Below are 17,159 nucleotides of genomic sequence, written 5' to 3'. Positions count from 1 at the left end.
TTAATTTCTGCCAGAGTAGAAGAGGATTAGGATAAGAGACAAAGAGAAAAGCAAGGATTAGAAACCAGAGTGGAATAATAAATTTCCTTAATGGGGCACACAGGAGAACACATACCAATAAACTAGAGAAGACTGTTGGCACTTAAACAACAAGCATAATCATAATAATTAATACTGAGAAATACTATGCTGTTCTCCAAACAGCAGCAATATGCCAGCATACTGTACTCTCATTCAGCTACCAAGTTCAAAGCCTGATTGGGACAATTTAAATACTAACATAATTAAATACAGGCAATATGTTTTTGATCTCCATTTTTTCTGTTCTTAAAAAAATTAAACAGAAAAGAAAGGAAATTAAATGCTAAAAACCCTATAGGTTCATAACTTTGTGGATGAAAAGTATTATACAATTATGTAAATGAAACATTAAGGTTGTACAGGAATGACCACAAAGAATTATGGAATTCCAAAGGTGAGTTGTTAGCAGCAATGTTAACTTGCAACATATGTGTATGTGTAGATGAGACGGGGCTCGGAAGACTCAGCTTTGACTCAACCTAGAAATGACAGAGATAACGTTGGTTTGGGGAAGCAGCTGGTAGGTTTGGCAGAACTTTTACTGGCACACCAGGGAGATTATATTATATTTGTAATACAGAAGCACAACTCAGGTGTGTTATTAGATCTTCCTCAGCCGTTTCCAAAAGTCTAAATAGATGTTATGGACAAGGACCAGTCAGGCAAGCAAGGACTTAAAAGATCGTTGTATTGTAATTCAAATTCTTCATAAATGCCCAGATTTGTAGCCACCAGCCTCCTTTCTTGCAAGTGTGGATCAAATAACTGGGGGTGCAATTTTACCCCCTCCAAAATTATTGGCATCCACATTTTAGATCACTTAAGTGTCCAAGAACTCCATTTACTGATGCAGTGAGGTACTTAAACTTCTAAAGTGACCCAAAACATAATTATCTGCACCTACAAACCGTAGGTGCAAAAGTGGGTGCCTAGTTAAGGGTAGGTTGAACATTTCATTCATGACATATATCCTATGTCTCGCATATATCAAAACAATACAATTTTTTTCTAAAAAAATATACCTGAAAGCTCGTATAGTGGTTAAACCCTCCATAGTCTCTGAAAAATGGCAAAGTAATGGCAGCTGGGTGCTGTCATCCAACTGTTGCAGGTCCCTGGAAACAGTTTTAAAAAGAAAATCAGTTTTAATAATACAGTGATCCTTTTGAAATAAGCACTACAGTGTCTTGGGGAGTAAAATGGAACATCTACAGAACAGAATCTCATGCCCGTGAGCCTAAAACGGCAGAATTTCAAATGCAAAGACTCTGAGATGTTGCTAATGGGACTCTTGCACTAAGACAGATACTCCTAGAAAAGCAAGAGGATCATTCTTACTAAACGCAAACACACAGTACTGGAGCTCTGAGCGGTCTTACTGCACTTCACCCCAACATGCACCTTGTTCCTACATTCCAATTTCTCATGTGGAATAATTTACTTCTGAAACACCATTCTGGCTTCAATTAACTCAAATGAATATAAGCAATTAATTTTTGCTACACTGCTTAGCAATAACCACCAAATCAATGTAGGCATTGATGATCTATGTAAAGTTAAATTCTGATTAGTCCTGTAGGAAGTGGGAAAGGGTACAGGTAGCCCCTTCTCAATTTGTGCACATATGCAGGATCTTGGCAGAACGCTTCCACTAGCACTCCTTGAACACTGTGGAGAGGGGATCTACGTGGCTTTATGGGCCTGATGGCATCTAATAGCAACTGAGGGTGAGAGTGCTGCATCTTTTAGAGGCAATTGTGGTACAGATGCGGAGTAAGCTCCACCCCTCAATTTTTCTCCTTGATCCCTGAACTTTTCATTTCCATCTGCCCTGGTCAAGCTAAATGCCTTTGGCCATTTCTGCTTTGCTGCTATATCTTCACACTTCTCCTAAGGCTCAACCTCACCGGAGAGGCTAGCATTTGGCCCTTGTTTTGTGGATTGTGAATTCTGGTATGGTCACTGGTTTAATGATGGAAACAAACTTTTCTCCCACTCAGAAATTCTAATTTAATAGTTATAAACAATGCAGCTGTAAAATGATACATTTTTACTGTGATAGACCTGACTTGCTTTCATGTAGGGATACAGCCTTGGCAGGGCCCCGTTTAAAACTCTCTATTTCCTGGTACCAGATCATGAATTTCAGAGTACGTTTTAAATACCAGAATGAGCCCGGTCAATGCTCTTACCTTGAGGCCACTCGAAAGTATTTCTGGATGAAATAACATATGATAGCAAGAGGAAGCAGGGCAATGAGAAACATTGGCGTGACGTAGGAGATTACAGCAAGAGCAGATACACATAGCAAAGTGGATCGGCTCAGGCACTCCAGGGTAGCAGGAATGTGCTGGATAAATAAAGAACATTTAATATCAAAGGTAAGGCAAACAAAGGAGTAACACACAAGTCAACATCTTATCTCGTTCTTCTTCTCCCCACTCACAAAAAGTTACCATAACTTTGAAGATTAACATTTCTGAACTGGCTGATGGATTCTGGGCAAAACTGATGGTATTTTTATGTGGCTCCTCTTCACGCATACATTGCACAGCACATTCCTCCAAAAGAATACATGTCACACAGCTAGCAATAGAGATGAGGTTAATAACCAGTCAGCTTCAAGGCCTGTGACTATCCTAGGTACCCTCTTTAGTTGGAGGTGCTCTAAACATCTTTTTAGTTCATTCTGGCGCAAGTGCTCCAACCCTGAGACAACATAGTGTCACTTTACATTTCTTTACAGAAGAAAAAACATACCCAAGACCCTTCAGCATCTGAAAAGCCTCTAACCAAACAAGTTTTTCAGCATGGATTTTAAAAATAGGATTCCCTTTTTCTGAACACTGCAAGTCATAATGACTTATGAGGAGAGGCTGAGGGAACTTGGATTATTTAGTCTGCAGAAGAGAAGAATGGGGGGGGGGGAGATTTGATAGCTGCTTTTAACTACCTGAAGGGAGGTTCCAAAGAGGATGGATCTAGACTGTTCTCAGTGGTCGCAGATGACAGAATGAGGAGTAATGGTCTCAAGTTGCAGTGGGGGAGGTTTAGGTTGGATATTAGGAAAAACGTTTTCACTAGGAGGGTGGTGAAGCACTGGAATGGATTACTTAGGGAGGTGGTGGAATCTCCTTCCTTAGAGGTTTTTAAGGTCAGGCTTGACAAAGCCCTGGCTGGGATGATTTATTTGGGGATTGGTCCTGCTTTGAGCAGGGGGTTAGACTAGATGACCTCCTGAAATCCCTTCCAACCCTGATATTCTATTCTATGATTCTATGATAATGGAAACAAATATAAAATGCATTCAAAAACACAACAAAATTTTCAGATCAGTTATAGCTAAACGAGATTTAGTCCATCTTAACACAACATGGCGGCATTCAGACACGACATTTTCTGGGCTGAAGATGATAGGGGAAAATTGGCATGCATTTCTGGAGAACAGATTTATTTTGTCTCTGTACCTGGTCGATGGTGTTGCAATCAGCTGAAAATCTGTTCAAGATGCTTCCCAGTGGTGTTGTTTCAAAAAATCTAAAATGGACAGTAAATGGGAAAGGTCATTGCGACAGTGCCCCCCATAAGATTTTATGGAAATATGCTTATGGATATACATGACATAACTGGAATATGTTCTTTGCTACATATGCGATATTACATATCTATGTAAAGGTTATGATCTACTGAATCTATTAATCCTATTTGTATGCATGTATCATTTTTGTATTTGAAGTTATGAATATTGGCTGTGTACTGGCTTGATTTCTAAATAACCTTAGTAGAGCATTTGGTCAGTTCCTGGAGAAAGGAATTCACAAAGTTAAGCGCCCAATCAAGAAGCACTTAAGGAACAATGCATCTTGGAATGCTCCAATCCACATAAGAAGTCTTCCTGGAGACATTCAAGATACCATGTGGGCAATGGCTTCTGCATGTAAAAACTGAGAGTCATGCATGGACATGTGACTTGCCCAGGTGACTCCAGAACTCCATCTTGGAGCTGGACTTTGCATAGGAGAGTGGAGGGGGGTCTCCACCCAGAAGAGAAAGTCTATTTAAGCCCGTTTTGTCTTCAGCTGACTCCATTTTGTCTTCAGCTGGCTAAGGAGACAGCCACTCCACCCACAAGGATCCCTGAAAGAAGCTGGAACAAAGGACAGTAACTACAGCAGGTGTGAGTGCTTGCTGGATCCAGACTAGAAGGAGGCTAGTCCGTAAAATAGAGCTTACTGGAACTGGTGAGGTTTTTATTTGTATTTAGTTTGATTAGACATAGACTTGAGTGCTTCATTTTATTTTGTTTGGTTATTCACTTTGCTCTGTCTGTTACTACTTGGAACCACTTAAATCCTACTTTCTGTATTTAATAAAACCACTTTTTACTTATTAATTAACCCAGAGTATGTATTAATATTTGGGGAGGCAAACAGCTGTGCATATCTCTCTATCAGTGTTATAGAGGGTGAACAATTTATGAGTTTACCCTGTATAAGCTTCATACAGTGTAAAACGGATTTATTTGGGGGTTTGGACCCCATTGGCAGTTGGGCATCTGAGTGTTAAAGACAGGCACACTTCTGTAAGCTTCTTTCAGTTAAGCCTACAGCTGTTAGGGGACCTGGGTCTGGGTTTGCAGCAGGGTAGCAGGTCTGGCTCAAACCAGGCAGGGCACTGAAGTCCTAAGCTGACTGGGCAGGAAAGCAGGAGAAGCAGTAGTCTTGACACATCAGGTGGCTGCTCCCAGGGGGTTTCTGTGATCCAACCCATCACAGTCAAAGTTAATACGCAAGTAGATATTAAAATACTTTCCCATTTCTTTCCATTTCTCTTGAGCTCTATACTGAGCTGGAACACAATCTATTGATAACAGTGGGGAATGAGTAATAGGTCTATAGTCTCTGTTGTGCTGAAGTCAGCCCTAACTTATTGCACTCCAAAACCAGGCATAATAAAGGAATAACTGTGTCCTAGCACTATGAATCATCACTCCAGATTTCACAGGACTTCCCTGCACAATACAAGTAACATAACTAAACAAAATATTTCATATTATAAATATATTATATATACATAATATTAACTATGTTGTTTATTTAATTATGTATTAAACACACACACAAAGCACTCCTCAGTGAGGAAAAATCCAGACAAAATGTAATTGCAAGTCTTGCATGATCATATTAATTTTTCTTGGACTAGCAATATACCGTAGTCAAAAAATTATCAGTGTAAAAGGATTAATGACATTTTAAAATGAACCTGAAGTTATTGTGGGGACATGACAGCAAGGTGACCATAGGGAGGTGTCTATTTTAGGTTACAGTCCACCAAAGTTATTGGGACCCTTTTTAGTAGAGGAAGGAAAGGATATCAAATAATTTAGAAAGGATTTTTAAAAGGACGAAGAGAGGATGTTAACTCTATTGTTGCCTATTTCATTTTCTATTTAGTGTTCATTTTATATTCTATCCACTAAGTATGCATACATAAAACAAAGATTAAATGAAGGTTACACTTTTCCATCATTAGAGTTAACTTTAAAGTGTGGTTCTAGTCTGAAAAGTAAGTTTGCAAGAATAGTGTTGTAGGGTTCCATGCTTATTGTCCCTCAGTGACTTCCTTGTCAAATGAAGCTTGTAAACAAAAAGATGTTTTTCTAACTGCCAGCCCTGTCCTGGACTCTGACAGTGAAGCTGGGTTCTTTCCCTCTCATGCATCATCACCAGAAATAAAAATTATAAAGGCCAAATGAGGACCACAGCAACACCTGTGCAATCCCACTATCTTTAATGATGCCCTTGGTGATACTTCTTCCTTTCTGTTATCTTCAATAGAGTTGCTCAGGTGTAAATATTTATACCTCAGCAAATGTTTCCATTGATGATGAATATCATGGAATAGAATCTGCAGCTCATGGACTCCTCCTCCTGTTTTCTCTTGGTCAAAAGTGTAAAAAGAAGTAAAAAAGTATTTTCATCAGATATGACTCTGGGGAATCAATCTGTTGAATCAGAAGGTAGAATTTTTATATAGCGTAAAAATGGGCAGTGTCTATTGACTTTCAATGAGCCATGTCACATTTTTTAATTCATAGTAACTTCAGAATGGAACTGCACAGGAACAGCTGCCTTGACATAAAGAATATCAAGTCTCTACGCTGCACTACTGCTTGCATTAGAATCAAAGTAGTACCTCATTGGTGCCAAAATAATTTTATTCAGCAGACAATAGTGTAGTTTTTTGGCAACTTTTAGACCAGTCCACTCCACTGCTATTGACGTGACAAGACACAGTATAATCCCAAGGCAGCAGAGAATGCTGAACATCCTTGAATAGCGAGAATGATTAAATTCCTAAGTAGTAAAGAAACAGAAGCAAAAATATTATTTTTAATGTTTTAATCATTTAAAATACAGTTTGCGTTAAGAGAAGTGGAGGTGGGATTGACAGCCTTGAGGAAGAAGTTCTCTTTTCCTCTACACAACAGGGACAAAGAAAAGGAGGACTTGTGGCACCTTAGAGACTAACACATTTATTAGTTATTATTAATTTATCATTATTAAATTTGTTGGTCTCTAAGGTGCCACAAGTCCTCCTTTTCTTTTTGCAGATACAGACTAACACGGCTGCTACTCTGAAACCTGTCACATCAGGGACAGTACAGGCAGAGACAGCACAAGCTTCCCCATTTTGTTTTGCCAATGATTCTCTGCCATCTTAAGCCATAATTAAGTATTATTCAGGAAAAAATGCTGTTTGGATTAGATTAAAAATTCAAAAAGCCACAGAATCGCATAAAAAGTTTCCAAAGATTTTACGCATTAGTTACTTCCAGTTGGGGAAAAAAATACCTGTAAAGACTGTAATATGACATGCTAGTAGCCCTTTTTCAGCGGGAGCTGGAGAGAGGCCAGAAAATTTTTAAATAAATTGTTAATAACTTCACATTAAAACTTGGCTTTAATAAAATATTCTCTAGGAATGAAAACAAAGGCTTCACTGAAGTCAATAGCAAAACTCCTCTTTGGCTTCAGTGGCATCAGGATTTCACCCTAGATTTCCATCCAGCCACTACTTGTAATACCTTGGATTGAAAAATGTTGAAAACTATAGTCAAGACTGCTCTTTATAGACATTAATCCCTTAATAGAAGACAACTGGAATTTTAATGAAATAATGTCATTGTTGTTAACTAATTAGATCCATGGGGATGGATAATTAGTCTGCCTTAAAAATACGTTAATTATGATGATGTTGTTCAACACAAATTATGCCTTTTTTTCGTTGGCAGGATAGAATCTCCTGAGAGGTGATGCTCTGGTTCACCTGAGCAATTAGCAAGGTAAATTAGGGGTTATTGGTAATTTAATGCCAAAGGAGGCTGGGATGGAAATGTGCATGACTGCACTGTACATGTCACATCTTGCCAGTCTTAGGCAAGCCTACCATTCTGTGCAAAATTAAGATGAAGTCAATCAAAGAGGAATAACCTGGAACAGAGAGTTCATTTTAAAAGATCTTTGTTCCCTCTTGTTATGAAACTCAGCCTGAATGTTCTACCAGCAGCCAGAATGCTGCAGCACAGAAAGAAAAAGAAAAAAAAAAAAGAGCCGTGAGTTCTATCAAGACTATTTTAGAGATGCGAACATAGTCTATCAAGCAATGCTAAGGGTGGCAAAAAGAAAAGAAAAGCAGAGAGAGAGAAACTAAAAAACAAAAAACAAAACACCCCCTCTCTCAAAAATGTGATGGCCCTGAAAGCATTCTGTGATGTACATTTTAGTAGGAATATAGCATATTGCATGTTAATGGTCAAGCAGAAGTTAGGATTGGGCCATGTTTCTTTTTCAAATAAAAGAACTGACTTAGAAGTACGGTACCTGGCATACAGAACAATTCTTTTGTTCTAGGTCACTCTTTGCAGAAATTACATCAGATGTCCACTTTGCAAGCCAGTAGTCAATAGCCACCATAACAGTGTGTTTCAAGAACTGTGAAAGGATCAGTAAAGGCAACAGCAGAATCCCTGCCGAGCTGAGGTACTTCCCACAGGCTCGCCAAGGCATCTTTGCTCTCTGGTGTAGCACAGAAGATAGGTTGTCGTCATCATCATCACTTTCTGTTATTTCTTCTGTAATCAGCAGGGGAAAAAAGACTGTTGGATTGTAACGTTGCCCTGGAAACCTTTTATATTCATTTTTTCTATACCAAATAGCAGGTGCCAAATTGCAAAATAAAAGGACAATTCAAACTATTTCACATGCCATGAAGTTTTCATAAATGTATCTGTCTGTTAGTTACACATTTTTATATAATACTTATGTAAGCCCCAATTCAGCAAAGTCCCTAGGCTGGTGCTTAGGAGTTTTGCTGAATCCTAACCACAATGCTGCAAATTAACATGCTCTCCGATGGCTTAAATATTATGGCAAACAAATATGCCAACAAATTGCATTTTAAAGGAACAGGTAAAATGCAGTGCACAACACTCAGAAATTGTAGGGGGATTATTATAGCAAATATTCCTCACAGAGCCAGCAGGAGATCAGAGTTGTTTTTTGAAGGAGTGGAGTGGGTGCTTGGCAAATATTCCAGGCATAAGGGACTGCATGAGATGGAGTGAAGTGGGAGACAGGAGAAGTAGTATAAGACAGCAGTCAAGACTGAAACTGAGGTAGAACGTAAAGAATGGGAGTTTGTGTAGAGGCAATAAGATCAGAGATGAAGGCTGGGGTGGGGGTTGCACACAGTTTGAAACTGAGGAGAGGAGCTTTAACTTAATATAAGAGGGGAGAGAAAGCGAGTAAAGGAGCACTTGCATCTGCATACATGGACATCATGCTTAGCTTATTGAATGGGATACAGTTTTAGGGTGAAATTACCTCCTCGGTTACCAGCACAACACCTTTGGATTCAGTATAGTTGCATGGTCATAAGTGAAGAAAAAGTTGGCCCTCAATAATCAATGTCTTTACACCAATGTATTTGTGATATTTATATCTTATTGGTTCAAGGTTTTCTTGATAATAATGAAATAAAACAGTGATTTTCTTTTCTAGGTAAAAGCATAAGCCAGTGTTCCCAGGCTATAGAGAGGTCTGTAGATTCAGCTGGCACTAGCTATTCATCTTTAATTCATCTATTCTCTCACATTCAGATAGGCATTTAAATTATTTAACAGGTACTCTGATTTTTTTTTCCAAGATGCCATGATTTATACATGATTGGAATAATTTAATTTTATAATCCAGAAGAAAATACAACCTTCGCATGACTCTTCTCCAGTCTATCACTATGAAAGAAATAGCACGGGTACATGAATGTTACATTATTATAGCTTCTTAGGCTCACCTAAAATTAGTTTTCATGAAACATAAGTTTCCTAAATAACTGCTAATAAATTAAAATGTGCACAGTAGGATTTGTGGGCATTGTAGAAAATTTCCCCTTAAATGATCAGGTAGGTTTGTCAAATAAACATTCAAATACTTTAATACACATGGATAGCTCTAAATACATTGTGGATACACTATTTCCTTCTTGAAAAAGGAACAGAAAAATCTCCAGCAAGCAGCCTATTTGAAATTTAAATAGCTTAAAAAATCATTGAAGCAAAGAGGCAGATGCCCATGTGCCTCAGAACTCATCTTGGTGCATCTGAGCAGAGGAGAGGTATCTTAAAACCACTTTTGTGCTCCCCTGGTCCTGGGGCCAGCTCGGGGTCATAAGGTGAGCATAAGACGAGCAGCCTCATGTTTGCATCCCACATCCTGAACTGCACTGTGTGCTCCTCAGTCATAGCCGATAATATGGGCCACAGTTCCTGCCCTCAGCCGGTAACAAATCCATCAATTGATAGTGTGTGCATGGAGTGCTGTATCCATGCAAAGCTCCACTGAAGTCATTAGGGCTCCATGCAGGAGCAGTACTCAGCCCAGGTGCTAATTGCAGTATCAGGGCACAATATCTTAAATTACACAGTCTATAGTGCCATAAGGGTGGATGGCCTAGTACAGAGAGAATGGCTACACCTTCTCTGCCCTGAGGCTTCGATGATCCAGAACCATAAATTACAAGCTGAGGAACAACCTTTGTTATTTCCTATATTAACTACCAAATCAAGTATGGGATTCTTTTTGTGTGCGCATTTTTCTGACTGGAAAAAAAAAGACAAAATGTTTTCAAAATGTAGTGATATTTTTGAACTGCGAAACAAAGCAGTCCAAATAATATTGGCCTAGATTTTCTGCTAATGCAATTGGACAAAACTCCACTGAAGTCAGCAGACCTGTGCTCTTTTACACCATCAAAAAATTGGGCCCACTAACTCTTGTGTATTGTTGCTGGAAAGTTTACTAAAGCCCCAATTCAGGAAAGCATGTAACACTTTCTTAAATCTATCCCTACTCAGGAAAGCATTTAGAAGCCCAAGGTTATGCTTAAGCATATGCTTAAGTGTGATTGAGTTTGATGGGAGTTAAGCAGATGCTTAAAATGAAGTATGTGCTTTAAAAACTTTCCTCACTAGGGACGCTTTTCCAAATCAGAGATCCTGTGGGAACAATTCTGACAGCTCTCACAAGGCCATGGCTAACCAGCACCTTCAGATTGCTCTCTTTAACTATCAGTTAAAGCCCAGTTTTAGTATGTAACTCTTAGGAGCCATGATCCACACAAAGAACCAGGCCACAGTTCCTCCTGGAAAAGACTGATTTGGTTGCGAACTTGAAATTTGTGAATTGACTCTATCTAAAACAGTTTGAACTGTAAAACGACAACGCAGTCAGCACTGGGTTTCAGGGTGCCCTTTTAGAAAAATTACTTTACCTTCATCCTCTTCATCATCTTTTAGCAGAGCTTCTCGGGAATACCTGGTCCTCCGGAGGTTCTTCCTCTCCAAAACAGTTTTTCTTTCAATTATAGTTTCCTAAAAGCAGGACAAGTCATGTGGCTTCGCTTGATAAAGATTTTTAAAATTACATGTCACAAATGTATTTTCAAATCAGTGTGTCAGGAAAAAGGAAGGGAGAGGATTACAATTGGCTGTCATGAATGTTTGATGTGCCATCTATTTTTAAATCCAAAAGCCATAAATCATGCTAATGACAATGTCAGTGTGACAAACGCTGCAACCCCATGCAGTACCTTTGGGGGACCATTGTATTAAATCTATGAATCGTTTATTTGTGATTGCATTCTATTACAAGGGAGAGGGTTACTACAGCTCCTCCTGGAACTAAAAAACAAGCGTGGGCTGTATTTAAGGCTACTCTCTGAAACTATAAACAACCCAGGGAGTGGTACAATTCTGGAAGTGTCCTGCTTATTCTGGTCCAAACTGCGCAGAGACTGGGACACAAAGAAAGGACTTTTGGTGGAAAAAGTTGAGCTTGAACTGACACAGGACCTTGTTTCTGAGCCAGCAAATGGACATGAACTTTTCTCTGAGGGGCCTCGATTCTTCTAAAGCAGAGGCGGGCAAACTTTTTGGCCCGAGGGCCACATTGGGGTTGCAAAACTGTATGGAGGGCCAGGTAGGGAAGGCTGTGCCTCCCCAAACAGCCTGGCCCCCGCCCCACTTCCCGCCCCCCTCAGAACCCCTGACCCATCCAACCCCCCCTGCTCCTTGTCCCCTGACCGCCACCTCTCGGGACCCCACCCCCTATCCAACTCCCCCTCTCCCCCCCCCCCCCCCGGCTCACTGTCCCCTGACTGCCCTGACCCCTATCCACACCCCTGCCCCTAATGACCCCCCAGGACCCCACCCCCTATCCAACCCCCCCGCTCCATGTTCCCTGACTGCCCCTGGGACTCCCTGCCCCTTATCCAACCCCCCTCTTCCCCTACCATGCTGCTCAGAGCAGCAGGAGCTCGCAGCCAGGCCGCCTGGCCGAAGCCAGCCATGCCGCCACGCTGCCTGGCAGGAGCAGCAGGCCAGAGCGCTGGCGGCGCGGCGAGCTGAGGCTGTGGGGGAGGGAGGACAGCAGGGGAGGGGCCGGGGGCTAGTCTCCCCGGCCAGGAGCTCAAGGGCTGGGCAGGATGGTCCCGCAGGCTGGATGTGGCCTGTGGGCCGTAGTTTTCCCACCTCTGTGCTAAAGGCTTTGGAGGCCTTTGGCCTACTAAGACCCCATAAGACTGATGGGTGTTCCATGCTGTGTTTAGTGTGTGTTTAAATCTGTGTATTTATTATGTTTTCTCTGTAATTCTTTTAATTTAAGATTAAATGAGAAAGCTGTGTGGGAACTTGCAACTGTTGGCAATACACAGTTCACAGTCCCAGGAAAGAAAGCAATGTACAGGTCCTTGCCATTAGGCAGACTGACTTGCCAGGATTCATAGTGTAAGGCAGGGAGCTGTGCAGCCTTAAACCCTCCCCCTTCCTCCCTCTGCCCCCAGTCAGAAGAGAGTGGGACATGGGCCCGGGTCCCTCCCAGATTCAGGTCATGGCTGGAGTCCTGAAACCTGACTGCGTACTCCTGGAGTAGACCACAGAGAGGGAATACAGGTGACATCCCCCTGAAACAGTGACAGTCAGGACATGAATTCCTTCCACCTTTGGAGGCTGATTCTGCAGTCCTCACTCAGGCAAAGCTCCCACTGAAGAAAGTACGTGCCTGAGTAAGAACTATAGTGTCAGGTGCTGGATCTTCCTAACTCATAATATTTTAATTAACAAGATCTAGTCTAATTATCATTTGTGGCTTTTATATAAGAATTTAAAAAAAAATTAAAAACAGTACAATGGCTAAATTCAGCAACATTTCCATTTGCAGCATAACTATTCCTGTACATGCCACTAACTCAATTTTCTCTGTACTGAATGGTCCAATTCCATACTCCTAATGCAAGAAAATTTCCCATGGGACTTCACTAAAAAGGGTGGGCGTATGTCCTACCTAGTATGGAGAAAATATGATACATTCAGATATAAGGTTTTTGTCTTAATAAATGGAACAACGTTCATTCAAGCGAACTTCAAACACACACACAGAGTATGTGTTACTAATGTTTTCAATTTAAAATGCTTCATCACATAAGGAATACATTTTTTTTAAGATGCTGAGAAAAAATACATAATAAACCTTCTCCAGTTCTTGGTCCTGTCGATTCATGAGTGTTTTCCAGTGTTCAAAGAGCTCAGACTCTGATTTCTGAATGTCCTTGAGTGTCCCCTCTCTTTGAATGGTACCATCCTTCATTGCAATGATCTAAGAAGTTAGGAATACAAACTGTCAAGGAGATATTTGGTTATATTTATGAAGCTCCCATCCAGTGATCTGGGCACTGTACAAAAAATTAAAAAAAACAACAAAACCAAACCAATACTATTCCATAGATCAATATAGACAACATGGATACATAGAGGGAGGAGGTTGATATCCTACTTGACTATATGACTCAAGACACTTCCCATTTTAGCAAACCCCAGCCTCTCTGTCATTCCCACCTCAGAGTGGGCTGTGAAGTGCTGCCAAGGACTTAGCTACCCGTTAGTCAGTTGTTCCCCTTTCCCTTCTTTAAGAGAAACAAGCAACTCGCCCTTCCTCAGGGAGGCATTCACTTTTTACTCCAGAATGGACCCAATACTTCCCAATAGTTGGCACCAGCAGAATAAGACGGGTGTCTTATTTGCAGTTACAATCCCCAGAATCTTCAGAGCTTCGACAAGCATCATGGCTGAAATCCAAGCAGTGATAACACTGGTTCAATCCTCTGATGTGTTGCCTGAGCTCAGCGTGGTGAACCAGAAGGGGGGTTATGCCAATTTTTTGTTCCTCCCAATCCTGGGACTGGCTAGGGCTTCTTCCAGCTACCAGAATAAATTAGAGCAGCCCTGGCTGTTTTAAATTGTACTGTCCAGGAATGGTTCCTTGTAGGTTGCTCCATTGACCCAGGATCACTAAAGCATATAATGCTCAGGCCCCTCCCATTCTTGATAAGCCCGCCTACTGCACAGGGGATGGGCAGAAGGAGCTGTTTTAGAGCCAGCTCTTCTGGTTTTATGTCAGCTGAGGATTCCTTTATGGTAGAGGGGCACAAAAGGATTTATTGCAGGGCGGGATGGAGCCCCTTATGTTCATGCCTCCAAACATGAATTCCACTTTAATGGAATAAGTAAACTCAGGATATGAGCCCACAGAAAGTCTGCTGGCATTTTGGGCTCCTCATCCACAGATGACATTTGTTATTTCCAGATGACACAGGAAATTCCCTCTCCTCTTCAGCAGCCTCTGAATGCCAGGTTCCATATGCCTTCCTTTCCTCTTACATCATGGCATCATTTGCTTTGAACCCGTGCAGCACGTATGCCATAACGACATCTATTTTTTGCTTCATTTTTAGGATGGCATGTATTATGTTTCAAGCACCATCAGTTGTAGTCAGCATGAGATACTCTTAGATGTGATGTGGCTCATTGATATGGCATATTACCTGAAAACGATTCAGTATGCAGCACAACCTCTCCAAAAGCCACATTCAGTTGAATTTACCTTATTGCATAAAGCAGATCTTTTTAAAAAAAAGACCTCTTTTTAGTTTTCACAGGTTGAAATATCTAAAAAAATGTGGAATGGGAGTAAGCAGCAATTGAGGCTACTCAGCAGAAGAGCTTCCCACAGTGAGTTTAAGGCAACAGATTCTCAGAATGTCTCTATTTTACCACAAATGCATATTTCCCTTAAAAAAAGTCCTTTGCTTGGTGTGATAATTTTTAGAATTAAAGAGGGTGGCATGAGCTAGTGGACTGAGAACAAGTTTGGGCACAGAAATTACATAACATGGCATTTGACTAACACTTGAATTACAAAAGTGCCCACATCCCGCTTTGAGTATTGGGACCCCACCGTACCAGGTGCTATGCAAACATATGTGAAGAGATGGTCCCCAGCACAAGGAGCGTAGCTGGTCCTAGACTGTATAAAGAGAGAGCGAGCGAGCGAGCGAGCGAGCCAGGAACTCCTGTATTTTAATTCCCTGCTACTGACTTGCTACATGACATTGGGCAAGACAATTAACCCCACTGTTAAAGTGGGTTAATGATACCTCCTCTGTTGTGTGTCATGAGAATAGGGCATGAGTCAAATGCTGCTCTTACTTATGCAGTGAAGTCAGTGGCATTGTAGTAGCATAAAAGAACAGAATTAGGCATGCTGGGTCTGATTCTCCACTGCCTTACACCTGGTATACGCATCACCCCTTGTGCAAAGGGGGTGCAAAACACTATTATTCTGAACTGGTAATATTTTATACCCCTTTTTCACAGATGTAAAGAACCATACAAAGTGCTAGGCAGTGGATAATCAAGTCTGTTCATTGGATTTTATCATTTTTTATTTATATCACTTTAGTTTGAGGTACGGTGGTGCCGGGACAGATTTTTGCCTCTGCGTTGAAATAAGCTACTGTTTCTGAGAATTAATCCGTCTCTTAAAAAAAACCCCTGTTTATCCTTCAACTCTTATTCCCTTTAAAAACACACCTCAGCATTCTATGCCTCATATTAATGACACAGATTGCTTTTAATTCTTTGTTCCTAGCTTACCACTCCCTGGAGGATGACGGAAGATACAGGGAGCTTAGAACTCTCTCTAAACACAGTTTATTAACAAGATAACAATTTTCAAATTAGAGCTGTTACCACTGAAAAATGAAAGCACAGACTTCTACCTACATGCTGTGCCCAGCACCTTGGCCCTTCATGCAGGAAATTACATGTAAATATTCTGGTTCCACAGCCTGTTTGCCATCATGAGCCTTTGGGAAATGCTGTGGGGTTCTGGTTATTAAAGTTTTCCAAACAGTAAATGTTAGGTGGAAGAAACACACCTTTCTGCAGGAAATTATTATAGTCACATAGTCACACTGAAGAATGGGAGGCCCTCTGAACTCCTATTAATTTCAAGTCAATGGGCCTCCTGATCTCACTTGCATCAGTTTGAAAATAACAGAACTCCAGTCACTTCAGCGGAGTTACTTCTGATGAACACTGAGGAAAGCTGGAGGAAATGAAGCTCAGTGACTTGGACTGATAACTTCAGCTGAAGTCAATGGGAGCTGAGGGTGTTCAGCACCTCTCAGGCATAGGGCTAGTCAAAAAATTTCAGTCAAAACTATTTTTCAGTGGAAAATTTGGCTTAAAAAAACAACACTTTTTCAAAATGTGTCTGTTTTCTATGGAAAAGTTCAATTTTTCATTGAAAAATGAATGCCTGAAAACTGAAAAATTTTGAACCACATATACTTCATCTTCCATGATGCATCACTGCCATGATGCGTCACTTCCCCTCACCACACGCTGGACTCTGGTGCATCACAGGAGATGTAGTCTGACAGGGAGTCCAGTCTACAGAGACTAGGAGCACAAGGCATCCAAACTACAACTCCCAGGAGGCACCACAGCAACATTTGTGAATTGAAATATTATAGTCTTTGACCAAAATATTTCAGATTTGGATTTTTCACTGAAAACTTGACTTCCACGGAAAAAACCTGAGTTTTTGTTTTGTTTGTGCCAAAAATTTCCACAGGAAAAAAAGCCCTATGTTTTGATGACCTCTACTCAGGAAACACCTTCTAAAACAGGGACTTAAATTCTCTCAAAGGTTTTGCAGGAAAATTTAGGAGTGTCATTTGACATATATAGTTCACATTAAAAGTCTGAGATATTTCTAAATGAATAACAATAGCAACAACTAGTACAAGTCCTGTTGCCCTGCCTTAGACAAACTCCCACTGGCTTTAATGAGAATTTTGCCTGAGAAAGGACTGCATGATCTAGCTTAATAATAGATAATGATGACTAATTATAATTTGCATTTTAAAAGCCCCTTTGCACCCTGCATGCATTTGCCTATACAGTATTACAGTAACAAAAATATAAAAAAGAATTTCTTATTATTTTTATTAACTATTCTCATAACACTTCAAATTAGGACAACAGACATGTTTGACAAATGAAAAGGAGGGAGAGGTTATTAATATGAGGCCAACAGTTGTACTTATTTAAAACATCATCTTTGGAAAAAATGCGTATAGGTGTTGTTTAAAAATGGGAAGGGACGGACTAAGACAGA

The 17,159-nt window shown here is 40.6% G+C and overlaps 1 protein-coding gene across 2 annotated transcripts in view; it reads right to left on the bottom strand.

Moving 5' to 3' along the window:
• The window catches only part of ABCC8 (ATP binding cassette subfamily C member 8), a 138,206-nt gene that overhangs the window by 21,821 nt on the left and 99,226 nt on the right, over positions 1-17,159 (bottom strand). For both annotated transcript variants that reach the window (XM_077820060.1, XM_077820061.1), the window contains exons 23-29: positions 13,167-13,292; positions 10,912-11,011; positions 7,965-8,215; positions 6,277-6,437; positions 3,549-3,618; positions 2,274-2,431; positions 1,104-1,196 (exon numbers count right to left, since the gene is read on the bottom strand). In XM_077820060.1, coding sequence (XP_077676186.1) covers positions 1,104-1,196; positions 2,274-2,431; positions 3,549-3,618; positions 6,277-6,437; positions 7,965-8,215; positions 10,912-11,011; positions 13,167-13,292 — 959 coding nt within the window. The remainder of the gene's footprint in view (positions 1-1,103; positions 1,197-2,273; positions 2,432-3,548; positions 3,619-6,276; positions 6,438-7,964; positions 8,216-10,911; positions 11,012-13,166; positions 13,293-17,159) is intronic.

Source organism: Eretmochelys imbricata, chromosome 6 (genome assembly GCF_965152235.1).
Source record: "Eretmochelys imbricata isolate rEreImb1 chromosome 6, rEreImb1.hap1, whole genome shotgun sequence".
NCBI lineage: Eukaryota > Metazoa > Chordata > Testudines > Cheloniidae > Eretmochelys > Eretmochelys imbricata.
Note: the sequence above shows the minus strand (reverse complement) of the source record. Positions and strands in the feature narration are given on the sequence as shown.